Source organism: Saccostrea cucullata, unplaced genomic scaffold (genome assembly GCF_032062105.1).
Source record: "Saccostrea cucullata isolate Sc308-1 unplaced genomic scaffold, CSIRO_AGI_Scuc_v1 ctg265, whole genome shotgun sequence".
In the NCBI taxonomy this organism is placed as follows: Eukaryota; Metazoa; Mollusca; class Bivalvia; order Ostreida; family Ostreidae; genus Saccostrea; species Saccostrea cuccullata.
The window spans coordinates 244,136-271,976 of NW_026927443.1; the positions used below are offsets into that span (position 1 = coordinate 244,136).

A 27,841-nucleotide genomic window follows, 5' to 3' on the forward strand; every position below is an offset into this window, starting at 1 on the left:
CACTTTTTTCCCCAACCTTACTTACACTATAGGAAATGTTAATTGAAATCCCCTGGTTGCCCCCCCCCTTTTTGTGATGTACCGAAAATGTAGTATTAGAATTGGTACTGGAAGTAGTTGACACTTAGAAAAATTTTACCCCCCCCCCCCCCCCCGAAATAGGATTTTCGACTTTGGGCAACTTTTTCCTTGTATTTTTTTTTTTTTTTTTTTTGCTTGTCAACTTTTTCAGGCGAGTAAAAAAAAATTTTGTCTGGCTGGCCCCCCCACTTTCAAAAACGATGCTACGCGCCTGTCTTCAGTAGATTATTTTAAAAATAGGTTGGTTAATAGATGAGGATGGTTAGTGTCCATCGAAATTCCAAGATTGTTGCAAGATCTTTACTCTAGAGTCTATAGATATTGTCAATCTTGAACTCAATGATCCAGCATCAATTTTATGTCCCATCATGAAAATAAGGCATATACAGTTTTTCATGTCCTTCATCCGTCCTTCCATAGCACCTTCTGTTTAGTTCAGGTCAAACCCCATTTTCAATGAAATGATTAAAGATATTTTTATCAAATTTCATTAGCTGATGATACATATTGATAAGAGCTGCTCAAGTGCTTCAACATTTTTTTTACCTTGACCTTTCCTTTGACCTTGACCTCACTTTTTTTAAATTAGTGTATAGCTCAATTTTAGTTTTTTTCATAGCTATATCTACCTGTCTACTTTCAGTAATCATCCATAACCCCTCAATAAAAAAAAGACAACTTCTGAACAAATGCTTTCAACTTTATTTACTTGTACATGTACATCAATACAGCTTCAGCTGTTGCCAAAACTGTTGAAGAGTACATAATACTAAAACAAGAACTAATGCATAATCATGCAATGTCATTTTGGCAAATTCTACTCAGTCTTAAATGATTTTATAAATCTTAAAGTTTGCATTTTTTCATCAAGTATATGTGATTTAAAACTGCAAAATGGAAAAGAAATGTTTTTGAACTTGAGATAAAAAAATCCTGCAGAGCCTGACACACCACAATAAGAAAGTCTCTGTCATGTATAAATGCTTCTGGACTGGGAGGTAGAGATATTATTTTAAATTGTACTTTCAATGAAATTTTTAAAGATATTGCAGTATTCAATGTCCAGTTTATATGAGAACCAAAAATGACTGACCAAAAGAAATAGCAAAAAAAAAACCAAAAAAAAAAACCCCAAAAAACTTTAAAATAGGGGTATTAAGGAGTTGTAAATGGACAGTTTTTAAAAATCTGCTTTTTTCAATCACTCATCTAAAATTAGGAATTTTAAATAAGTTAAAATATCATTTAATTTTTGCTCTTGTGAATACCCAGGTATTACTTTCAAAAAGTGACAACTTTAGGCTCATTTATTTCTGCAGTACTATCTAATCAGATTCAAAAATGACTGAAGAAAATATAATTAAATATTGCAGTGTGTCAAACCTTGCATTACACAACCTAACAATCTCAACCCTAGACCATATGTAGACCAGAAATACTTAAAAAAAAGAAAGAAAAATATATTAACAACTGTATCAAAAACAAAACACTAGTTATCCGCTGATTGTCGAGTGGGTACAATCAATCTGTTCCCAGCCATCAGAAAGAACTACAAAACAAATGACAACATACATGATACAATTACATAAAAGGCTATCATATTTTTAAAAATTTCCCTATTGTAGTCCCAGTCCATCCCAGGATGTGATCAATTTTAAATATGGAACACACCATGATGTGTTTACATTTATATTTCTGTACTTTGGCTGGTGACTAGACTAGCTTTGGTACAATTAATACGTTCTTGAAAAGAGGAAATTTTTTATATACATCTGTCTTAGTCCTAAAGGGTTCAAGTTTTAAAATCAAACTTAATTCTTTACTGTTTTTTCTGGTCCAGTGGATTTTTAAAATATTATAAAACACTTAAATGACCCCACCACATTTTTAAAATCACATTCCTGTTAAAGAGGGCATGGCTCTTCCTTGGGATAAAACTGAATCCCCTTTACCTAAGGATGTTTTGTGGTCCAATACTTTTCTGGTCAAGAAGTAATCAAGATATGTTTGTGAAACACTACATGCCCGGCAGCAAAAAAGTTCTAAAAAGCTTTTTTTAGCAAATCAAGGTCACAAGGTCATTGTCCTTGAGGTCATTTGAAAGAGCTTAATGAGTGGAGTATGCATACCAAATACGAAGCCTCTGTCTCTAATGGTTCAAAAGTTATGGGGAAGGTTTTTTTTAAAAAGGCTATTTTTAGCATACAGGTCAAGGTCACAAGGTCATTGACCTTGAGGTCTTTTGAAAGAGCTTAATTGGTAGAGTTCGCATACCAAATATGAAGTCTCTGTCTCCTATGGTTCAAAAGTTACGTCGGAGGTTCCAAAAGGCTCTTTTTAGCATTTAGGTCACAGTCAATGTCACAAGGTCATTGAACTTGGTGTCATTTAAAAAAGATTCTTTAGTGGAGCATGCATACCAAATATGAAGTCTCTATCGTTTATGGTTCAAAAGTTATGGCAAAGGTTAAAGTGTGCAGACAAACAGATAGACAGGACAAAAACAATGTGTGCCCGCAATCAATCAATCCTATAACAATATACATTTATTGACTGAGTTCGAGGGCAACATGCATTTTGTCGGACCCAAGAACCCTTAAGCCGAAGGCAGACAATTTGGTTCGAGGGTTGACAAAACACATTTTGCCCAAGAACATAGTCAATAAATGTTTTGTTATACCTTTCATTTTATTTTTTTAAAAGGTATTTTGTACTGTCTTCCATGATTGAACCTCAGATTCGTCACTTTTGAAAACCAACAAATGAAAATGAGATCAAGCTCCGCCTATTCTGTGATCTGTGCGGTCCAACACCTCATCAATCAGTCTAACATCTCACTCAGCGGTCCAACATCGATTTTTTTATGCCCGCTCAGCAAAACATTAGAAATGTTAAACTTTTTTTTTCATATAGATAAGATTTGTATGGGAACAAATGTTAAAGGCATAACAAAACAAGCTAATTCAGAGAATTTGTGTCCCCCGCTTAAGGAAAAAGTAAAACATGCGCAGTTCGGGGGGAGGGAGGGGGGAGAGTTGGATCCCCCTCACTGAATTTGTAGAATTATTAAATGTATACATGCATGTTTACTGAAGCAAATAAAATATACCATTATGGATATAAAGATTTAATTGCTTATTCTTTATTATGTGTATAGAAGATTCTTTTTACATGGAAATTCAATATTTATCACACTGTAATGATGATTTAATGAGTTTGTACAAGCCAGACCTCGTAAATTTTTCATTCCGCGTGCTGAATACTATTATTTAGTTAAAAAAAAAAAAAGTATTTAAAAAAAAAAAACCAAGAGGCCCATGGGCCACATCGCTCACCTGAGAAGCTTTGACCATTCTGTTCTTTACCAGATTTCCCCCTTGTAATACATAATAAGACCCCACCCTATCCCACTGATCATAATTTATACAATTTACAATCTACACTACTAAAGGATGCTTCCACATAAGTTTCAGCTTTTATTGCCCAGTGGTTCCTGAGAAGTAGATTTTAAAAGATTTTTCCTATATATTTCTATGTTAAACTTTGATTCCCCATTGTGGCCCCTTCCCACTGTGGGTCATGATTTGAACAATTTAAAATCTACACTACCCCAAGATGCTTCCACATAAGTTTCAGCTTTTCTGGCCCAGTGGTTCTTGAACAGAAGACTTTTAAAGATCTTTCCTATATATTTCTATGTAAAACTTTGATTCCTCATTGTGGCCCCACCCAACCCCCGGGGGTAATGATTTGAATAATTTAAAATCTACACTACCCCAAGATGCTTCCACATAAGTTTCAGCATTTCTGGCCCAGTGGTTCTTGAGAAGAAGATTTTTTAATGACCCCACCCTATTTTTGATTTTTCTTGGTTATCTCCCCTTGTGAGGGGACTTGGTCCTTCATTTTAGCAATTTAAATTCCCCTTCACCCAGGGATGCTTTGTATCAAGTTTGGTCAAAATTGGCCCAGTGGTTCTTGAGAAGAAGTCGAAAATGTGAAAAGTTTACTGACGGACGGACAGATGGACGGACGGCCAACGGACAAAATGTGATCAGAAAAGCTCACTTGAGCCTTCGGCTCAGGTGAGCTAAAAAGTTGTCCGTCCGGGACTTGAACTCGGGACCTCTCACACTGGAAGCGAGAAACATACCACTAGACCATGGAATCGCTTTACATGGAGTCAAGTATATGCAGAAGTGAAGTCACATACATGTATATATTCATGTTTGGTATTGTCAAAATTTTTCACAATCCATGGTGTTTGATTTATTTAGCCTTTATTAAACAGTTCTAATAGATGTAATATAGAACATAAAGTCCGCCGAGAACCTGTTTTATACGCAATAACTCTCTTCATGCCCCTGTGCTAAAAATAGCGACGTAATACTATAAATACTAATAAAACAAACGGGGTGGGGCACTTTGAGAGGGGTGAGAGAGGTCCTAGGGAGTTTTGGTATAAAATTACATTGAATAAGCTCAAAATCTTCTTAAAATATCGCCCGGAAATGATAGTGTTACACACAGACAGAATGTGTAAATTTACAACCTTGAACTTTGACCTTTTGACCTCAAAATCAATAGGGGTCTTTATTAGGCCACATGGAGTTGTTATGTAAAATTTCATTGCAATAGCTTAAATGGTTCTAGAGATATCGTGTGGAAACGAAAGTATTATAACAGACAGAATTTGCTTATTTATGACCTTGACCTTTTGACCTCAAAATCAATAGGGTTCTTTTTTAGTCCATAGGGAGTTGCTATGCTAAATTTCATTGCAAAAGCTCAAAGGGTTCTTGAGATATCGTGTGGAAACGAAAGCCTTACAGACAGACAGAAAGACTGACGGACAGACAGATGGACGGACAAACCCAAATTAATATCCCCCACTTTTCAAGCGGGGGACAAAAAATTATTAGAAGATAAACAATGCACAACAGATGGACAACAGACACCCTTTGAGCAGAAAAGTTTACAAGAGTGAGCTAAAATTTAAAAATTTGACGAGACTTACCTTGGTTAAGTCGAAGTCAGATTGTAATTCTATGAGTCATTATAATTACTGTAGGGATTATGTGAGATAGTAGTACGCATGTGCAACCTCAGTTTTCAAATTAAAACATTTGGTCATAATGTAATCATATAGAATATAATTACTTTACTTATATAACTTTATACATTATTGGTTGGATATCTATGAATATCTGAATAATTCTGCAGGGAGTGGTGGGAGGCACATAATCCCTACAGTAATTATAATGACTCATAGAATTACAATCTGACTTCGACTTAACCAAGGTAAGTCTCGTCAAATTTTTAAATTCTATTTCGTCATAATTACTTCCGGAATTATGTGAGACTTCAAAGCCCATTATGATCAAATGTTTCAAAATACAAGAAAAATTACTTGATCATAATACTATTTTACTTACTGAGAAGTCTCCCACTCTAATTGTTCTTTGAAAGTACACCTGATGCAAAACTTTCATTTTCAACTATGATGTCTTTTTCGTAAAATCTGGAAAATGTTGTAGCATTTGTCCATCCAGCCTTCCTTAAAATTTCATCTACTGGTACATCTACTGATTTCGCTTTTGACACTGAAGCAGATCTTACACTATGCGATCCAAATACATCTGTATTAACACCAGAAAGTTTCATTACCATCTTTATCCATCTAGACACTGTGTCTCTTGTAACTGCCTTATGAGGTTTAACATAACTTAATAGAAGTGATTGTTCTCCATTTCTAATAGGTGCTGTCTTTGATAAATATTCCTTCACCACAACATATATACAAAGTCTCCTATCTGGAGGGTGTGCTTTCATATGTACAACAGGCATTTTATACCCCGGTCTACATTGCTTTAGCAATCCAGAGTATTCAAATATATATTCATTAAAACACTTTTTCATATTATTTACAGAAATAAGATGAATTGACTGAGCTCGTGCAGCATTTGTCAAAGCGATTAATATTACAAGTTTCAATGTTAACTGTTTCAAACTTAAATTCTTCACAGGAGACCATTTCTTCAACAGTCGTAGCACTAATGATACATCCCATGTTCCAGAATATCTGGGTTTAGTTGGTCTAATATTATATACACCTTTCATATATCTGATAACAAGAGCATGGGATCCAACACTAGTTCCATCTAACTTTATGCCCAAAGCTGACAAAGCCCCTCGAGCTGTATTGAGAGAACTGTAACTCAGTCCATTATCAAAAAGTAAAGTCAAGAATTCCAAAATATTGTTTACAGATGGTGAAATTGGATCAATTTTCCATTCAAAGCAGTACTGAAACCATCTTTTAATGAACGTTTGATACTGTTTTTTAGTACCGGTTCTCCATGATGCCATAATAATGGAGGTAGTTGTTCTTGAAAATCCAAGGTTTCTGTAAGTTCGCCGGACACTTGGCATGCAATCAAGGTCATTTTTTCCCACAAAGGATGAGCCTCTTTTTTGTGAGGGTTTAAAAGTAGATCCTTCTTTCTCGGAAGTAAAATTGGATTCTTGACTATACTTTTCATTAATCCTGTGAACCAAGTCTGAGTGGGCCATAATGGGGCAATGATAATCCCTCTTGCCCGGTATGAATCTTCTTGATGCACAAGCCCATCAGACTAAAAGGTGGAAAAATATAAAGATAATCAAAATCTCTCCAATTCAATGAAAATGCATCAACATAACTACATTCTGGATCTTGTTTCCATGAGCAAAACACTTCAACTTGTGTATTAAGTCTTGATGCAAACAAATCTATATTTGGAAACACTAGCTTTGAACAAATTTGTAAGAATATATCATGATCTAATTGCCATTCCACTTGATCATTAAACTCTCTGGATAATTTGTCTGCTTCTATATTATTTTTCCCTGGAATATGAGAACACTTCAACCAAATGTCTCTCTTAATGCACCATTCCCATATTTCCACTGCGAGTTTATTGCAAATTTCAGATTTAATACCACCCATGTTATTAATATAACTAATGGCTGTAGTATTATCTGATAATATTCTTACATATTTGTTTTTCACAATATTCACAAAAGATCTCAAAGCAAAGTAAATTGCAAGCATTTCCAAATAATTTATGTGATTCAATTTTTCTTCTTCTTTCCATCTTCCACCAGTTTTGATATTATCTTGTGTACATACTGCACCCCAACCTGACAAGGATGCATCAGTTTGAATGGTAATCTCTGGATTACCTCTAGAAATAAATCTGATTTGAGAATGAATATTGAAACACCACCAATTTAGCTCTTTTTTCATTTGCATAGTTAGTGGCATTAATGAATCAAAATTCCCTTTAGCTTCTTTTAGATGCTTTATTTTCTCTTTTTCTAGCAATCTGTAATGTAATTGTCCCAATTCTGAAGCTGAAAAACTTGAAATAATCAGTCCAATGACTCGAGCTACAGTTCTTATTTTTGCTAGATCTTGATTTATTAAACACTTACATTCTTCATAAATAATATCTTTCTTCTCCTCAGTCAGTTCAATAATCATTCTCTCAGAATTTATTTTGTTTCCCAAGAATGTGATACATTTTTGAGGTTCGAATTGACTTTTCTTTCTATGAATCACAAAACCAAATTTCTCAAGATATTCTCTTGTAATGTTCACATTCATTCTGCATTCATCAATAGTATCTCCAAACAGTAGAACATCATCAATGTAGGTCATACTAAGATAACCTAATGTTCTAAGCTTAGCAAAAATTGGTTTGAGAACTTTTGTGAATATTCTAGGTGCTGATGACAAACCAAATGGTAAGCAGGTATATTGAAATATTTTTCCTTTCCATCTGAATCTCAAATACTTTTGATGCTCAATTGCTATTGGAATTGTATGATAGGCATGTCTTATGTCAATTGATGCCATAAAACAATTTTCCTTGACCAGATTTACTGCAGATTCGAAAGTATCCATCTTGAAATGACGGTATACCACATGTTCATTTAAATTTTTCAAATTGAGGATAACTCTGTATTCCCCATTTTTCTTTGGTCTAACAAAAATAGATGAAAGAAACTGATCTGGTCCAGGAATTGCCTCGACAATGGCTCCCATTTTTAATAAATTCTGAATTTCTTGATCTATCACTTCAGATTCTACCGAGTTAAACACAGGTTCATACAAACTACATTTTGTTGGAGCTGCATTATCTATAAATTCTATTTTGCAATTTTCAACTATCTGTAATATATTTTTATCTGATGTAATTTTTTCCCATTCTTTGGAAAAATATTTCAATCTACCTGCAAAAAATTCATCATTTTTCTCACTAACCTCATTCTTTATTGATTCTTGTTTTTCTGCTGTGACAGTGTCGTATTGCTCTTCTTGAAGTTTTTTGGATAGAATTGGCCACTACTTCTGTTTGGATAGTTAGGATTGTATGCAGTGTTGTTGTTGTAATAATTTCCACGTCCTCTAGGTCTACGACCAGGACCTCTGAAACGTCCTCTCATTCTCCCTCGGAATGATCCACCTCTGTTCAATTTGTGACCAATCTTGCTGCAATCTTCAATTTCTTTCGCAGTTTTTGAAATATCGTCACCAAATAACCAAGACGTATAAGGTACAGTTTGTGCACATAAGTGCAAGTATTCGTATCTTAATTCTGGTTTTATAAGCTCACGTCTTGTCATATTTACTTGTTTGTTTGCATGTCCAAATAGAGCCAAGCTGTCATTGCATTCATCTATAATTTTTCCCAACTTCGTTTTCTGTGTATCATCTAATTCATTTTCCACATCTGCCAACTTGTTCACAACTTTGGCCAGAATGATAGAACCTTTAATAACAGAAGTTTCTATGTTTTGCATTTTTCTATCAATTGTTTTAGCTTCTTGAGATATAATATCCCAAACGAGTTGGTTTGTCTTCACAACTTTCAGACCTTCACAATTTTCTGGTCTTGCATTATTTTCATCTTTAATCATATCTGAATACTGATCTTCATTCATTCCATTTCTAAACAAATCTGTTATATTTGTAGCCAAAGTCTCATCTATTTTCACATCACACACTTCTCTGCTTTTAAATCTTTTACTCATGTTCTTAAAACGACTTGAACTTTCTTGAACAACTTCTGTGTCCAAATGATCACTCTTCCTTTTTCCAGAAGCATTATCTGAATTTTCAACATTATCATCTGTACGCTGAACATTATTACAACTCTCGTCGTATGTCTGATCATCATCGTAACCTTCATAATCATCACATTCTTGAAATTCGTTTTCTATCATATTGATCTTATTGTTCAATGTACCAATCTGTTCATCTTGTTTTTTCTGATTTTCAAGAATTGTATTCAGTATACACATAATTTGATTATCGTTTTGTGTATTACCGCTGTTGTGGACATCGGCCACAACTTTCACAGGTTTTTTCGTCCCGCTGGACCTAGTGCTTGTAGCGCTTACCGTACTGCCGACAGAACTACCATGCTTCTTAGTCTTTGTTCCCTGAACCTCGACTTTAGAGTTCTTTTTAGTAACATCGTTACTTTTACATGTTCCGTCTGTCTTTTCTGTGTCTACTTCTTCTTCAAAGCAAGTAGTACTTCGTAATTGTTTCTTTTGAATCATCTGTTCCGCCATTTTTTACGACTTTATCATAAAGTAGTCGAAGAACCGCTTTATGGTAGTCGTAAACACAAAACTCCTCGAGTTTTGTTGATAATAGTCGTAAAAAACAGAACTCCTCGAGTTCTGTAATTAATAAAATCTTATCAATGTGTCAAACGAAAAAATAGTTAACCACGTTAACTTAGACACGAACTGAAGTTGCTAATTGAAGGACCACGTCCTTCTTCGTTCATAACTCGTACCACACTGAGGTTGCACATGCGTACTACTATCTCACATAATTCCGGAAGTAATTATGACGAAATAGAATTCTATGTCAAAAAGTGATGGCATACCCCCACTTTATGCTCTGAGCAAGGTAAACTAAATGTAAGTAGTGAAATTAGCATTGATTTTGGTTGAAAAATTTCAAGATAGTTTTAGAAACCTAATTAAATAATGATTTATGCTAATAAAAATAAATATATCAACTTTAAGAAAAAGAACACGAGAATTTTTTTCCACAGAATATGTGTAAATTATTAAACAGTCAAAAAAGTTGTCCATACAAGCTAATTCAGAGAATTCGTGTCCCCCGCTTAGGGAAAAAGTCGGATCCCCCTGACTGAATTTGTAGAATTATTAAATGTATGTACATGTACACTGAAGCAAATAAAATACATGTATGTCAATATGCATATAAAGATTTGATTGCTTATTCTTTATTATGTGTATAGAAGATTCTTTTTATATGGAATATTTATTACACTGTAATGATGATTTTATAACCTCAAAAATTTTTCATTTCACATGCTGAATACTATCATTTAGTAAAAAAAAAAAAAAAGAAAAGTATTTAAAAAAAAAAAAAAAAAAAAGGATCGACCGAGATTCGATCCCGGGACTTCTCACATGTGAAGCGAGAGACATACCACTAGACCACGGAATCGCTTTACATGGCGTGAAGTATATGCAGAAGTGAAGTCACATACATGTATTTATTCATATTCGGTATTGTCAAAATTTTGCACAATCCATTGTGTTTGATTTATTTAGCCTATATTAAACAGTTCTAATAGATGTAATAAGAACATAAAGTCCGCCGAGAACCTGTTTTATACGCAATAACTCTCCTCATGCCCCTGTGCTAAATATAGCGACATGTAATACTATAAATACTAATAACACAAATGGGGCGGGGCACTTTGAGAGGGGTGAGAGAGGTCCTAGGGAGTTTTGGTATAAAATTACATTGCATAAGCTCAAAATCTTCTTGAAATATCGCCCAGAAATGATAGTGTTACACACAGAGAGAATGTATAAATTTACGACCTTGAACTTTGACCTTTTGACCTCAAAATCTATAGGGGTCTTCATTAGGCCACAGGGAGTTGTTAAGTAAAATTTCATTGCAATAGCTCAAATGGTTCTAGAGATATCGTGTGGAAACGAAAGTGTTATAACAGACAGAATTTGCTTATTTATGACCTTGACCTTTGACCTTTTGACCTCAAAATCATTAGGGTTCTTCTTTAGTCCATAGGAAGTTGCTATGCTAATTTCATTGCAAAAGCTCAAAGGGTTCTTGAGATATCGTGTGGAAACGAAAGCGTTACAGAAAGACAGAAAGACGGACGGACGGACAAACCCAAATTAATATCCCCCACTTTTCAAGCGGGGGACAAAAATCCCTGAACCTAATACATTTATACAAAGATTCTCATTTTTGTTTTTTTTTTTCAATTAAAACTAGATGTTTGTGAAACACTCAGCCCCCCCCCCCTTTGAACATACATGAAAAGAAAATGATTGAAAATTGCAAATAATTGGAATTTTTCTAAGTCAAAGGTGCATAACTCTGTCAAAAATCATAGGTGCATAACTTTTGTCAAAAATCATTTGATCTTTACCAAAACAGAACTTGACCTAGATATCCTTATGATAAATCTGTATAAGAAATTTTTCGTTTATGTGCAACCTCTGCAAAGAATTTGGCTTGCAGACTGACCAATAGACAGACAGCAGCAAAGCAATATGTCCTCACTTCTTTGAAGGAAGACATACTGTAAACCAACTTTTATTCGCGTGCGAGGAATTTTCGCGAAGTTCGCGAGAGCCTCGTCATCGCGAATATTTCTCGCCGCGAACGGGTCCTTAAAGTCTCTTTTTCTATTAAAAACAGTTCCAAAAACGGCTTGATCGCGAAAATTAATCGTCGCGAACTAGTTTACTCCCGGTAAATCGCGAAATAAAGTCGTCGCGAATAAAAGTTGGTTTACAGTAATCATTAATGATGGAAATGGTTTCATTGTGAGTAAAGCAAACTGACAAATGACAATATCTACATGTAATTGAATTGTTTATAGATATACATGTTTTGGAACTTAGAACATAAATAAAACATTTTATCAAGTTTCTACCTGTATAAATCTATATACTTTAAATCAAATCACTTTCTTCTGACAAATATAGCCTGTGCTTAGCCTTACCATTATAAATCCTTTTTCCTTCATACAAAACCACTTCTTTCTGACAACTGGGATGCCAAAGGCTACAAAAAAGTAAATTCAAAAATTTCACTATCAAATCAAAATGTTCATCAGGAAAAATACAGCTTGTATTGAAAAAATTACAAATATACTAATGCACAAGTAAAATCTTTTGACAAATACAACAAAATGAATGATCAATGAACAAATAATGAGAGTAGTTAAATTCTAAGACAGTTCAATATACAGTCTAGGTTTTAAATGACACCGACAATTCTCTTCCATTGTAGCAGTAACCATTCATGTTAAGGATAGCATATTCAGCCTCCTCATAATTTGGCATGGTAACAAAACCATAACCTTTAGACTGACTTTTCTGATGGTCCATTATAACATTGACTTTGGTAACGGTTCCAAGAGGAGAAAACATTCGCCACAGGGTCTTCTCATCAGCCTCCGGACCAATATTATAGACAAACAACACATAGCCCCCGCCGCCTTGGGAGGGAGGACTGTAATAGTCGGCACCATACCCACTGCTCGCCCCTCCATATGCCCCACTGTAACTACTACTGTTTCCCATGGGGTTAAACCTAAACCGACTCCCTGGGTTTCTCATGGGCCCCCGAGACCCTTCCATTCCCTCCCCATACCCCCCATGCACTGGATATGGAGGCTGTGAGTAATAGTCATACTGAGGAGGAGGTTTAACTTTTTTGGCGTTGTCGTCCGCAAACTTGATTCTCAGAGGCTGGGTTCCACCAGGGGGCACTTTGTTATCCAGATCAGCAATGGCTGCCTCGGCCTCTGATCTTTTACAGAACAAAATAAACCCTATCCCTTTGGACTGGCCTGTTGCACGATCTGTAACAACTCGAACTTGAACAATATTTCCATATGAAGACAAATAATTTGTGACTTCTTCCTCCGTGTAATGTAGAGGCAATTTCTGCAGGTACAACTTGGTTCCCTTGGATTCCTCCTCATTTCTGCGAGAATATGCCACTTTTAAAACCTTGTGTTCAACACGGTATCCATTTAATTGGCTGATGGCAGTTGCTGCATCTTTTGGGCTGTGATAATCAACAAAGCCAAAGCCATAACTGTACCCTGTATTCTTATCTCTTACAATTTTAGAGGATTTGATTGGCCCAATGCTTTCAAACAAGGACTTAAATTCCTCATCCTGCATTGATTGAGGAAGGTAATTTATGATCAGGTTTGTTTGTTCTTCTTCCATTCTGTCAGAGTCTGGATTTCCAAATGTCAGCCACAAAAAAAAAAAAAGTAAAAAAAAAAGTTATATTATATTTAGATTTTCCAAAATGCTTTTTTGAAAACACGACAATTTCAGTTACTTTTTTAAAAAAAATTCTTGATGTACTGTAAATCACATGTTTTTAATTTTCAAGAGACAATATTTAATACTTTGTTTTTATTTGCTGGACAAGGTTTTTAAGTATCGCAAGTTTTAAACCCTATAGGCTATCAGAACTACAACGCAGTATTGTTCAAGAGTAACTGAGTACTCTGCTTAAATATATTAATCAATATTCTTATGAACATGGTGTGATTTACAGCACCTCTAGTTTCTTGTCAGATTTCAAATAACTGGCTATGTGTTAAAAAAAAAAAAGTTACCTGTCCGCTGATTGGAAAAAAATGCAAGATGAAAAAAAAACTGATTCCTCAAAGTCTCATAAAACAGCCTATATAAAAAAAAAATGCAGAGAGAATATCAAATGTTAGTTAAAGGATACAAAAAAAAACTTAATGGCAATACACATTACAATACAATTCAGACTAGGAAAGGAAGTTTTCTTTTTCTATGATCATTGGAAAGTACAACCCACAAGAAATTTTTCAAGACACAGAACTATCTGATGTGCTTTTGCAACCTGCATTTTATCTGTTTTTTAACGAGTTTGCAAATACTGATTAAAAATAACAATATATACATAGCAACTAGGCTTAATTTCTTCAAATATTATTTTACTAAGCGTTTAAATAAGCAAACTCCTCTGAACTTTTTTTCAATAAACCATTTATATGATAGATTAGAGCATTGTCAAAAAAATGGGGGCATAAATATACACATACACTTTACATTTATATATAAACAGCTAATACTGAAAGAAATTCAGAGCTACCAGCAAAACTGCAAAAGGTCTTAAAGACAATCTTCAAAAAATAGTTTATACTTAATTTTGCTCAGATTGTCTCAAAACTCTATGGATAGCTTTTGCTCACTAGTCAGTGCTGGTGGTTAGAAGTTAGCTGCAGAATCTGTAGCGTTATGGCAGTGTTTTATATACTTGTCATTGACCATAACGCTACAGATCCTGTAATGCAAACGGTGCAATTTACAGCGCAATATTTTTTGCGCACTTTTGGGGAGAATTTCTCCACTTTCCAGCATCGGTCAATTAACTACCTTTCACTCCCTAATCCTAGGCACATTATTTAACTAATCTGTATATTTTATCCATCTCCCAAGTCCCAACCCTTTATAGTTGAAACTACAAGTGATAAACTTGCTTGATTAAAATTATTTGTTAGATTGCTGAAAATTCACTTCAAGCGAGTTTATTGCCTGTAGAGACAACTATAAATGGCTGGGAGGTGGATAAAATATATATATTGGCTACAGAATGTGTCTAGAATCAGGGAGTGAAAGGTCGTTGACTGAACAATGATAGAAAGTGGAGAAATTCTCCCCAAAAGTGCACAAAAAATATTGCGCCATAAATTGCACTTTTTTTGCATTACGCGATCTGTAGCATTATGGTCAAAGACAAATATATACAAACTAATTCAGAGAATTTGTGTTCCCCTCTTAGGGAAAAAGTAAACCATGCGCAGTTCGGGGGGAGAGGGGGTCAGACCCCCTTGACTGAATTTGTAGAATTATTAAATGTACGAGGGCTGTTCGAAAATTATTGAGACATTGTGTATATATTTCTTTCTAATGAACGTCTTTCGGTGAAAATTTGCATATACATTTGACATACACTAAGAATTAATAAAAGCAGGACATATTTTACAAAAATCAAATATTTTCTCTACAATGGTACATAAATGCGTCGATAGTAGGGGTACCCGGAGCAGTCACGAAATTAGATATTGAAAATATGTAACACCTACGTTCTAACTCTTCGTGAATCCAACTTAAGAGAATAAATAATTCAGTTTATGTGTATAATTTTTCAGCTTTATTTCAAATTCATGTTGTGCAATTTTGTTAGAATTTTGATCAGAAATAAGAATATCATAAAAAAAATTAAGCGCGGTAGAGAAATGGATTTTGACGTCAAAGGCGGAGCATCCAGCATACCTAAAATTTTGTGTAGCACAATGTAGAACTCTTTTCCAGAATGAAAGACTCGCTAAAACAACGAGAAAAATTAAGTATAAGTGTTTGTTATTTCATTGGTATACATTTTTTTTTACAATTAATCCAAACAGAGTAAAATTAAAAGCTCTGAACGACCAACAGTTATTATACGTACGATATTAATATCAATACGGTATTAACAACGTTGACCCGCGTTGCATAAATTGGCACTGCATGATTCTTACTCATCATTTCCCACAAATGAAAATTTTACACTTGGGAAGCAACAACATACATTTTTAAAGAATAGTTTAAGAAAAGAGACTGTTTGATTTTTGTAATGTTATATGTAATAACAAAGAAGGAAGAACATTAATTAAACGCTGCCTTATCGTTTCACATGCCAAACCAACTCCAGCTGACGTGACGTTAAATGACGTAGCAATGCTGCTCCGGGTCGATAGACATATGTATGTTTATTACTTCACCGAAACTTATCTAATTATCATAGGAATTAGAAATTTTGCATGCTTGTTTTATTTGTTCGTAATAAAATATTGATAAATTTTCATGAAATTATATCCGTCCTTTATCGAGTAAATGTAATTGTCTCAATAATTTCCGAACAGCCCTCGTATACATGTATACTGACGCAAATAAAATATGCCAATATGGATATAAAGATTTGATTGCTTATTCTTTATTATGTGTATAGAAGATTCTTTTTATATGGAATATTTATCACACTGTAATGATGATTTTATGAGTTTGTACAAGCCAGACCTCTTAAATTTTTCATTTCACATGCTGAATACTATCATTTAGTAGAAAAAAAGTATTTCGAAAAAAAAGAAAGAAAGTGGATCGTCCGGGATTCAAACTTGGGACCTCTCACATATGAAGCGAGAGACATACCACTAGATCATGGAAATGCTTGACGCTGGCGAAAATTATATGCAAGAATGAAGTCACATACTTGTATATATTCACCTGTTCACGTTCGATATTGTCAAAATTTTACACAATGCATGGTGGCTAATTTAACCTTTAATAAAAGTTCTAATAGATGTTATATGAATATTAATAAAGTCCACTGAGAACCTGTTTTATACGTAATAACTCTCCTCGTGCCCCTGTGCTAAAAATAGCAACATGTAATACAATAAATACTAATAAAATAAACCATAAAGTTCGGGGGGAAGGGGAGTCGGACCCCCCTCACTGAATTTGTAGAATTATTAAATGTATACATGTATACTGAAGCAAATAAAATATGCCAATATGGATATAAAGATAATTGATTGCCTATTCTTTATTACGTGTATAGAAGATTCTTTTTATACCGAATATTTATCACACTGTAATGATAATTTTATGAGTTTGTACAAGCCAGACCTCACAAATTTTTCATTTCACATGCTGAAAACTATCATTTAGTAAAAAAAAAAAGTATTTCGGAAAAAGAAAATGGATCATCAGAGATTCGAACCCGGGACCTCTGACATATGAAGCAAGAAACATTTTTTTTCTCTCTTTTAAAGCGAGAGACATACCACTACACCACGGAACCTCTATTAACTGACTAGAATTATACACAAACATGTATATATTCATGTTCGATATTGTCAAATTTTACACAGTGCATGGTGTTTAAATAATTTAACCTTTATTAAACAGTTCTAATAGATGTAATAAGAATATAAAGTCCGCCGAGAACCTGTTTTATATGTAATAACTCTCCTCATGCCCCTGTGCTAAAAATAGCGACATGTAATACAATAATTACTAATAAAAAAAACAGGGCAGGACACTTTGAGAGGGGTGAGAGAGGTCCTAGGGAGTTTTGGTATAAAATTACATTGCAAAAACTCAAAATCTTCTTGAAATATCGCCCAGAAATGATAGTGTTACACACACACAGAATGTATGAATTTACGACCTTGAACTTTGACCTTTTGACCTCAAAATTAATAGGGGTCTTCCTTGGGCCACAGGGAGTTGTTATGTAAAATTTCACTGCAAAAGCTCAAAGGGTTTTCGAGATATGGCGCGGAAACGAAAGTGTTCTGAGAGAATTTGCGAATTTATGACCTTGACCTTTGACCTTTTGACCTCAAAATCAATAGGGTTCTTCTTTAGTCCATAGGGAGTTGCTATGCAAAATAACATTGCGAAAGCTCAAAGGGTTCTCAAGATATCGCGTGGAAACGAAAGTGTTACAGAACAGACAGAAAGACGGAGAGATGGACGGAAAGACAGACCCAAATTAATATCCCCCATTTTTCAAGTGGGGGACAAAAACCATAATGCTACAGATCTGCAGCTAGTCAGAAATAAAATAGGATGAATGTGTGACCAAAGAGCTTGAGTTCCATGCATTAATAAAAATCATTAAATGTGATATATTGCACCAAAAAAATGTGCATGGTTAGAAACTTATGTTACTAAAGCAATATAAAAGAACAATATACCATAGTTTCATAAATTTGAGTAAAATTTGGGGGCAAAATATATGCCTGATTGAAAACAGAGAACGACTGTGACTTTGAGTGATGTTCCAGGCCGACAGGGTTTTATTCACACATAAAACTCCGGAGAAAACAATCTACAGCACGGTCTTCCACTGAAAGCACCTACGCCCCGAGGTCAGGGCGATCCTCTGTGTTCACCTCATCATGGTCTAATATATGTATAGCCAGTGCAGGTCAGGCATGTGTTATTTTAAATTAATCGGACTACAAACCACTGCCTTTGTAATTCATGTCTTAATTTTATATGTAGGTCTGAAATGAAAATTCCCAAAACTAACCAACTGATCTTGTATTTTCTTCCAATTTCCCTTGATTTAGTTCTTTCGATCACAAAATCCAAAATGCATTCCACTCCTGGTAGGCGGTTGCCAGGGATTTCGTCCCCATATTATGTACTTCAGTCAATATACTTTAATTTAAAATAAATACATAAAGAATAATTATTTTTTTCTATAGAGAGAGAGATGGAGTTTTCCTTTATTTGCAAATCATTATCATTTATGTACCATATTTAGAAATAAGCTGTAAATACAATAAAAATCATTATTAATAGAAAGAAAATCCTTTTTCATGTTTATCTGAGAAAATTAACAAAAGTAGCTTTAAATGCATTTTTCATTATTTGCATGTATAAGCATGAGTCCACAGAGACCCTATTTAACACAATACATGCGTTTTTGCTAAACCCACACACCCCTCCCCTTTTACAACTTAGACATGGGGTCAAAATAACTGGAAACCTCTAAGTGAATAAAGTTAGCTTGTACTACAGATCAAAGAGCTTTACCTTTATCATTAGAATTTAACCCTAATTTTTATGTTCTTAAAAATGAAATGAAATTTGACGCATCATTATTTTATTATCTTCTACACTGAAACTCAGTATTGACAAAACTTAATGAGGAATTTTTTTTACGAATATGTAATGGTACAATTCACCAAGACATAAATTAACCTGACGAAAAATACCAGTTTATTTTTTCAGTAAAACTTCGATTCCATTAAGATCTACTAGAGAGCATTTAATAAGGTTGATTTACACTGTGGAAAGAGGTAGACTGAGTTATTATTTCGTTTAATTTTAATAGGAAATGTTGTAAGGCAACTTGTTCTTCTCCTCATCTTCACTTTCAAGTCGTGTCCATGCCACATTTGGGCATGCTGTATGAGCACCAGTTAACCTATAAGGGAAGGTACATAGGATCATTTACCTGGCAACACAACTGATGCCAGAATCAATTGTTCGTCTATCTGTCAGTTAATGAATGTCATTGAATGTGCTATTTGGTTTGTTTCTGTACTTCAATATTAAAAGTCAAAATTAAAATTCAAAATTTACTTTAAAAACATACTAATTAATGAATTTTAAAATAGAACAAAAGCACTCATACCGCCTTTGTGTAGCACCCCCTCGTGGGAGGAACTGAACAAGTAATGGCAATGTCTCCACATGAGAGAACATTTTTCAAGAGGGACGTTAAACAAGATACAATCATCTATTCATCTAGTAATCAAGATCACCCAGTATTACTATACACAAATGTAAAAATTCATCGAGAGATAAAGATTTCATATTTGGTATGCATACTCCACTAATTAAGTTCTTTCAAATGACATCAAGGTCAATGACCTTGTGACCTTGACTGTGACCTATATGCTAAAAATAGCTTTTTCGAATATTCACCATAACCTTAAAATCATGAAAGATAGAGACTTTATATTTAGTATGCATAATTCACTAATTAAGCTTTTTCAAAAGACACCAAGGTCAATGACCTTGTGACCTTGGCTGTGACCCATATGCTTAAAATAGATTTTTTTAACCTTCGACATAACTTTTGAGCCATAAAACATAGAGAACTCGTATCTGGTAAGTGCCCTTCACTAATTAAGCTCTTTCAAATAACACCAAGGTCAATGACCCTGTGACCTTTACTGTGACCAATATGCTAAAAATAGTCGTTTTGAACCTCTGCCATAAATTTTGAACTATAAGAGATAGAGACTTCGTATTTAGTATGCATACTCCACTAATTAAGATCTTTCAAATGACACCAAGGTCAATGACCTTGTGACCTTGACTGTGACCTATATGCTATAAATATTTTTCGAACTTTGTTGCCACCAGGCGCATAGTGTTTCACAAACATATCTTGATTTTTATTTTGATGATCAACATAATTTTTCTATCTGTTCAAAGAATAGCAGAAGTAGGTATTTCTTATTGACCCTGTGGCATGCTATCGATTGTTATGTTCCTCAGTACAGTTTGTTAATTGTTAGATTGATAGATCATTATTTCTATTAATTACTAATGCTGCAGCACAACCTGAAATAATACATGTACTGCAACTGCTTTGCAGCTTCTGGCAATATTGCAGCAAATCTAATTTACATACGAAAAACAATATCACCGCAATATTGCCGCAATGTATTGCCACAATGTTGCTGCAATATTGCCACAACACTTTTCTGGCAATATTGCCGCAAATCTAATTTACATACGAAAAACGATATTGCCGCAATATTGCTGCAATGTATTGCCAGAATGTTGTTACAATATTGCGGCAATAATGCCAGAAGATGTTGCCAGAAGGTGAGTATTTTGGTAAGGAAAGTTTTGAATAAGGTAATAAAATGTATGATGTATCAGAACACTAATTTATAAGCTCACCTGAGCCTTGCTCAAGTGAGCTTTTCTGATCAAAATTTGTCCGTTGTTTGTCGTCGTCGTTGTCGTTGGCGTCATCGCTGTCGTCGTCATCGTCATTAACTTTTCACATTTTTGACTTCTTCTCAAGAACCACTGGGCCAATTTCAACCAAACTTGACACAAAGTATCCTTAGGTGAAGGGGATTCAAGTTCTTCAAATGAAGGGCCACACCTTCTTGCAAGGGTAGATAATTATGAATTAGTGAAAAATTAATGGCATTTGTAAAAAATCTTTTTCTCAAGAACCACTGGGCCAAGAAAGATGAAACTCATGTGGAAGCATCCTCAGGTAGTGTAGATTCAATTTTATTCAAATCATGACCCCCGGAGGTAGGGTGGGGCCACAATGGCCGATCAAAGTTTTACATAGGAGTATATATAGGGAAAATCTTTAAAAATCTTCTTCTCAAGAACCACTGGGCCAGGAAAGATGAAACTCATGTGGAAGCATCCTCAGGTAGTGTAGATTCAAATTTGTTCAAATCATGACCCCCGGGGATAGGGTGGGGCCAAAATGGCCGATCAAAGTTTTACATAGGAATATATATGAAAAATCTTAAAAAATCCTCTTCTCAAGAACCACTGGGCCAGGAAAGATGAAACTCATGTGGAAGCATCCTCAGATAGTGTAGATTCAAGTTTGTTCAAGTCTTGACCCTGGGGGTAGGGTGGGGCCACAATGGCTGATCAAAGTTTTACATAGGAATATATAGGAAAAATCTTTATAAAAATTGTCTTCTCAAGTACTTCAAAGCAATGATTAGTGATAGTATAGGAAGAAAATTTTTTTTGAAAATCTTTTTATCAAGAACAGCAAAGTCGTATGCTGTATTAATATAAAGGCATTCTAAAGTAGTATTAAATTCAAGCCCCCCCCCCTTTTTATAAACTTTTCAGTTCTGATCTGATTTGTGTTTTTTCCTAGACGATTTGCTCAGGTGAGCGATGTGGCCCCTGGGCCTCTTGTTATCATCTTGGGGTGTGGTGTGGTCCATTTTTGACAAATATCAAGTAATACATGTACCTCACTGATTAAATTGAAAATGAATAGGGTTTGTCCTTTTACAATGCCACATAAGTATGTGGAGGCTGAAAATTGAGAGTGCTAAGGTTCTCTTTAAATCTTGCCCACAAGTTGTAATTGAAACACACACACACATACGCACAGAATCAATGCTATATCCCCTCCACAACTACTTGCATAGGGGATAGAATACAAGAAATAAAACCTGAACTTAAGTGAGCGACAAAAAAAATCAAAGTTTTTTTTACAACGCTTGATCTACTTTATCTCTCCGAATTTTCTCAAGCACAGAGGTACAGTTCTTCAGATAAGTTTTTTAAAACCAAGCATGAGGTCTAGATCATGAGTACAGTGTACATTAAAAAAAGTATTGGAACAAATAATATTTTTAAAAAAATAATAATAAAAAAATCCCCACTTTTCTGGTGCAAAAGTATAATTTTTTGAAAGGTGAATAAAAATTTCAAGGTAATAAGGTTCAATTCAGGGTATTTTGGAAAGGTCACAGATAATGCACTTGTGAAATATGAAAGCCCTCTTTTCCCTCATTTTAAAGTCATGTCCAAGGTTAGAGATTTTTAGGTCACCTGAGTCACTCAGGCGACCTATTGCTATCTGTTTTCGTCGTGCGTCGTGTGTTAACATTTGAACATTTTCAGCTTCTTCTCTGAAACCACTGAACCAATTTCAACCAAATTTGGTATCTATGGGTAAAGGAGAACAAAAATTATGAATTTTATGGTCCCCACCCCCCTGGGGCTTGAGGGGTGGGACCAAAACCACTAAAATTAATGAAATCTTTAGCAATTCATCTTCTTCTTTACTTCTGGACATCAAGCAGTCAAACTGTTGGCATGAATGTAATGAGCATTGAGTCCTCTACCAAAATTGTGAAATTCATGGCCCCAGGTTCAGGGGTTCTAGTGCTAGGGTGGGGATATATTGATTATATAGTGAAAATGCATTATTTCTTTGAAAATCTTCTCTGCTCCTAGGTATTAAATAAACCAAGTAAGTACATAGTTATCACCTATGATGAGAAAGTGTACTAGGTATTAAATAAACTAATAACGAAGTACATAGTTATGATGAGCAAGAGTGACTCTTCCAAAATTGTGAATTTTATGGCCCCAGGGTCAGGGTTCTGGTGTTAGGGCAGGGCTCTATTGATTATGTAGTGAAAATGCATTAATTCTTTGAAAATCTTCTTCTCTGCCCCTGGGTAATAAGCAGATGAACTACCTATATATTTATGATGTTCAAGGGTTCTTCTTCCAGAATTGTGAATTTCAAGGCCCCTGGGTCAGGGATACCATAGAAGGGGGGGGGGGCTCTACTTATATACTGAAAATGAATTGTTTGAAATCTGCTCCTTGGTATTAATCAAACATTTATGATAAGTATTAGTGTGCCTTTTCAAAAATTGTGCAATATGTGGACCTAGGGTCAGGGGTTCATGTGTGGTAGGGGCACTTCTGATTATTGCTGAATATTACTGATTAGTTGAAGTATATTTATTGTTCCCCTTCCCTGCTTATGGGTATTAAGTAAACAAACTAAACAATTGCTAAGTGTATAGTTATGATTAGGAATGGTGCCTCTTTCAAAATTGTGAATGCCATAGCATCTAGCTTAAAACATGAACCAAATACAATCATTTGAAAGTTGTTGCATGATGCTCAGGTGACCTATAAGGCCCATGGACCTCTTGTTTTATAGATAGATGGAAAAACATCTGTCAATTTTAAAACTGGTCATTGGAGACTTTTTAATGTTTTGTATCAAACTGAAATAACTCATTATTATAAAAATATTGTTAATACTTACGTTAACATCAGTGTAATATGATAGAAAATTGAATGATGCATTTAGTCAAAACCTGACTATGTTTTTTTTTTTAAATTCTCTTGCAGACAGGAAGATTTAGATGCTCTAGAAATTCTGGATAAAGTAGAACCTACAGACTGAGAGGTAAATACCGTAAATTAGTTTTAATGAGGCATTGTAGAATACATACAGAAAAGAATATAGAACATAGTTACAGCAAACAAGCTTGTTATAGGTGTATGTTTACAACAAAGTGATTTTAATTCCCCTTGACTTTAAGATATATAATAAACCTAACAGATATAAGAAATTGTTTCTAAATGAAGCAAAATCATCTGTCCATGTCACTTCATTATAAGCTTGTTTTACTGTTATTTACTTCATATAATTGTTTTCTCTGATTTAACAGGCTGTAAGTCTCGTCCTTGATTCATGGTAAAAGGTTAATATAAAGTCAAGGTCATTAAGACTCTTGCTGAAATATCATGTTGTCAGTATGAAGACAGAAAAATATTATTTGATTCTTAATGCATGTTTTTCATAGGTGGGACAATGTGGCCTTGATCCACAGATGATTTTTTATCATCAACAAAAAAGCAATCTTATTTTTACTCCCATTTAATGTTTAATGATGAGTTTAATGGGTAGATCATCAAGTTTTAAAATATTTAAAGGTATATTCTGTTAATCATTTAGGACTATCTTACATGTAATAGTTTTAATTGAATTTAATGCTTAAAATTTGTGGCATATATACACTGAAATGAAATTTGCTATACAGTCAATTAAACCATTTTTGAGTTATGCCCCTTGGACTTTGAAAAATTCCAAAGTTTTCATTTTTTCGCAAGAAAATCTTGAAGTTTGGTATACAGATTTATTAAAAAAATTCCAATTTGGGGGAGGGGGGGTCATAAGTGTTTTACAAACATGTCTTGTTTGTTTTCATTTCCGACATAATTTTTTTTCATTTAATGTCAGTGACAGCACCATACTATGTCCAAGTCACTGATAGATTTACAAAATTGGTGTTTTTTAATTCATTCCTTTCAATTTTTCATGGTAAAGTTTCAAATCTGTTTAAATGTATTTGAAAAATGCCAGAAATGAAAACAAAAAGTGTCAGAAATAAAAACTAAAAAATGTCGGAAATGAAAAGTTGATAATTACCAAAAATTCCAGAAATGAAATGCAGCCTTAAAATTTGTGGCATATATACTAGGGCTGGGTATTGTCCAGAGATTTCGTATTGCGATATGTATAATTGTATTGCAATACATGTGTTGTATGCGTTGTAGTATTTTCAACGTAATTAAAATGGCATTTTCTCATTATATTTACTTCAATTTACATTTAGAATGTAAATAATTATGATAAGTAACCAAAGGGGAAATGCATTAAGTTGACTTAATTACATTATATACTAAAATACACCCATGCAACAACTTCTGTCTTAATGTCTTGCTTAATCACACATAGAATTCCTGAGTCAAAACATCTTGTCAGTATATAGATATTACAAAAATGTATTGCAATACGATATTTTTTGTGATTGTATTGCAATATACTGAAATATCGTTATTTTTGCCCAGCCCTAATATATACACTTGATGATAATTAAAATGGTATGGCTATGATTTAAATTCTTTAAAAAATCTCTATTAAAAATATGTTTTTGCATGTTTTGGTAATATTTTAGACTTTAAAGCAGATAGAATGACTTTTTCTAATACCATATCTTTCCCATTTTATGAAAATTTAAAGTCACAGTAAAGATTACGAATTTCATTGAAGGGGATAGTATCAATATCTATTAAGCTGAAACAGTTATGAATTCTTTACGTTTTGTTTTTGTTTTATTTCCTTTGTGCATTTTTAACTTATATTTTGTTTTTCTTTCTTTCTGATTTACCAGGAAACCTGTTTTTAATTTTTTTTCATTATTTATTTTTTTTCCACCATGACTAATGAAGGAGGATCATGTCAGACCCCAGCACAAATCTTATCGTTAACTACCTCCCACAAACCCTGTCTGATGAAGGCTTTAAGGAAATGTTTGAGAAGATTGGGCCCCTCAAATCCTACAAAATCGTCCGCGACAAGGCCACTAACTACAGCTATGGTTTCGGTTTTGTGGATTACTTGAATGCTGAGGATGCAGAGCGTGCCATTCATGAGATGAATGGTCAGAAAATGGACCATAAAACCATCAAAGTAAGCCATGCCAGGAAGAATGACAGCGAGTGTAAAGGGGCCAATATCTATATAGCTAACATACCAAGGTCGTTTGGAGAGGAAGACTTGACCCAGCATTTTATGCAGTATGGTGAAATTATTCAAGTGCGTTTGCTGAGAGAGAAATCCACAAATGAGTCCAAGGGAGTTGGCTTTGTATATTACACCAAACGCTCAGAAGCTGCAGCGGCCTTGGAAGCAATGAATGGACAAACTTTGTTAAAAGGATATCCGTCATTATCTATCAAGTTCGCAGACATAAATGCCAGAAAGGGTCGTGCCCCTTACCAAATACAAGTCCATCAGCCCAATCTCCGATACCCAACACCTGGCAGTAATCCGTATAGTGGGGGGCCTCACGGTCCTATGAGGAGCTCTAATACACGCATGAGATTCAACCCAATGAGTGGGGGGTACTCCAACGCTATGGCAGGTGGAGATATGGGGGGACATATTCTCTTTGTGTACAATATTGGTTATGATGCAGAAGAGAAAACATTATGGCAGTTATTTGCTCCTCTTGGAACTGTGACAAAAGTCAATGTAATCATGGATCACATTAGAAATCAGTGTAAAGGTTACGGCTTTGTCACCATGAAGAATTTACACGAGGCAGAAGGGGCCATCTTGGCACTTAACGGAGCCCTGTATAATAATAGACGATTGTCAGTGTCTTTCAAATCATGACAAATTAGTTTTAAAAAGGTCCTTTTAGATAAAGTTGAGCATAATAACATTGGTTAAGTAAAAGAAGACATGACTATAGAGGTTAAGCTTTGGTGTTAATGACTTTTTTATTGGTTTGTTTCTTTTTTACAATTGTCATTAAAGATGTCATAATGTTAGAGAATTTTATGATGTATATATGTTAACAATCATTTTAGCATGCTTGAAGATATTAACAGGGAATCTGTGTCACATTGATGTGCATTTATTATGTTGAGATTTTTGTCAAGAAACGAAAATGACCAGACCTGTTTAAATAAGAAATCCAGATGAACATTACAATTTTAGGTTTTACCTGTCATTGTTGGAGTCAGTATATGTGTAATTTCTGTCATAGCAGCACATAGATTTTGTTTGTTAAAGAACCTGTGATTGTGATGTACATTGATAAAAATAACCCTTGGCCAAATACAGTGAAAACTGTTGTTGTGTAAATGTTGTGCATTTTACCATTGCTTTCTCTTTCTTACAAGAAATTAAATGTATTTGTCAAAATGTACTTTACTTTAACTCTTTGCAAATCTTGATCTCAAAATACAATTAAGTATCATTCCCTGTGATTCTGACTGAATAAAAGGGTATTTATGAATGGGCAAAAGGATCACTTTTATTGGAACAAAAAAAAAAAAGACCTGAAGAAATTTTTGAAGAATCAAGATATGTTTGTGAAACACCAATTCCCCTGTACCACAGCTTATGGGGAAGGTTAAAGTTTCTCAAATGCAAATCAAAGTCCAAGATGAAGGTCAAGCTATCAAAAATGTTCAATACCTGCTTGAAGAGAGGACTTGTGTCAATGGATATACCTGATAAATGAAGCCCAATCACCACTCATTTTAAAGTTAGGGTCAAGCTTAATGTTTTTTAAGGTCATGGTCAAAGGGTAAAAATTTTGGAATGCTGATGAATACCTTGTCATAAGAAATACATGTGCAGAATATTAAAGTCCTGGCTGCAACTGTTCAAATGTTATGGCAAAAGTCAAAATTGTGTAAAGTAGGCAAGCTCTAAGGTCAAAAGGTCATAATTTTTGGTATCAGAAGTGAGGTCTTGTCACAAGGAATATACCTATTAAATTTGAAAGCTCTAGTGCTAACTGTTAAAAGGTTATGACCAGGTTAAAGGATTTTATAAGTGGGTCAAACTCTTAGGTCAAAAGTTTAAAAATATTTACACCCATGGAAAGGTCTTGTCATAAAAAAATACACATGTGAAATATGAAAGCTCCAGCACCAACTGTTCAAAAGTTTAATATGGCCAAGGTTTAAGTTTGGGAAATTTTTGCAAAAG

The 27,841-nt window shown here is 34.3% G+C and overlaps 4 protein-coding genes across 5 annotated transcripts in view; 2 read left to right on the forward strand and 2 right to left on the reverse strand.

Annotated features, from left to right (window-relative positions):
• LOC134274504 (CCR4-NOT transcription complex subunit 9-like) overlaps window positions 1-27,841 on the forward strand; it is a 152,380-nt gene that overhangs the window by 109,664 nt on the left and 14,875 nt on the right. The window lies entirely within an intron of this gene.
• Window positions 770-18,429, reverse strand: LOC134274496 (ELAV-like protein 2). Its single transcript, XM_062756777.1, has 4 exons — window positions 18,305-18,429; window positions 13,803-13,870; window positions 12,162-13,412; window positions 770-1,630 (listed from the first exon to the last, which is right to left on the reverse strand). The coding sequence occupies exon 3, from the start codon at window positions 13,399-13,401 to the stop codon at window positions 12,412-12,414; it is 990 nt and encodes a 329-aa protein (XP_062612761.1). The 5' UTR covers window positions 13,402-13,412; window positions 13,803-13,870; window positions 18,305-18,429; the 3' UTR covers window positions 770-1,630; window positions 12,162-12,411.
• LOC134274495 (uncharacterized) lies at window positions 6,692-10,002 on the reverse strand. The gene is made up of 2 exons (XM_062756776.1): window positions 8,390-10,002; window positions 6,692-6,716 (listed from the first exon to the last, which is right to left on the reverse strand). The coding sequence occupies exon 1, from the start codon at window positions 9,703-9,705 to the stop codon at window positions 8,398-8,400; it is 1,308 nt and encodes a 435-aa protein (XP_062612760.1). The 5' UTR covers window positions 9,706-10,002; the 3' UTR covers window positions 6,692-6,716; window positions 8,390-8,397.
• On the forward strand, window positions 18,961-27,048 carry LOC134274497 (ELAV-like protein 2). Of its 2 annotated transcripts, none has more exons than XM_062756779.1 (3): window positions 18,961-19,079; window positions 23,677-23,734; window positions 25,506-27,048. In XM_062756779.1, the coding sequence occupies exon 3, from the start codon at window positions 25,571-25,573 to the stop codon at window positions 26,510-26,512; it is 942 nt and encodes a 313-aa protein (XP_062612763.1). In that variant the 5' UTR covers window positions 18,961-19,079; window positions 23,677-23,734; window positions 25,506-25,570; the 3' UTR covers window positions 26,513-27,048. The 2 variants fall into 2 exon arrangements, with proteins under 2 accessions (XP_062612763.1, XP_062612762.1); XM_062756778.1 differs by having other exon boundaries at window positions 25,564-27,048.

Coding starts and splice junctions, on each gene's coding strand:
- LOC134274495 (XM_062756776.1), bottom strand. CDS start 9,705: ATGGCGGAACAGATGATTCAAAAGAAACAATTACGAAGTACTACTTGC.
- LOC134274496 (XM_062756777.1), bottom strand. CDS start 13,401: ATGGAAGAAGAACAAACAAACCTGATCATAAATTACCTTCCTCAATCA.
- LOC134274497 (XM_062756779.1), top strand. CDS start 25,571: ATGTCAGACCCCAGCACAAATCTTATCGTTAACTACCTCCCACAAACC.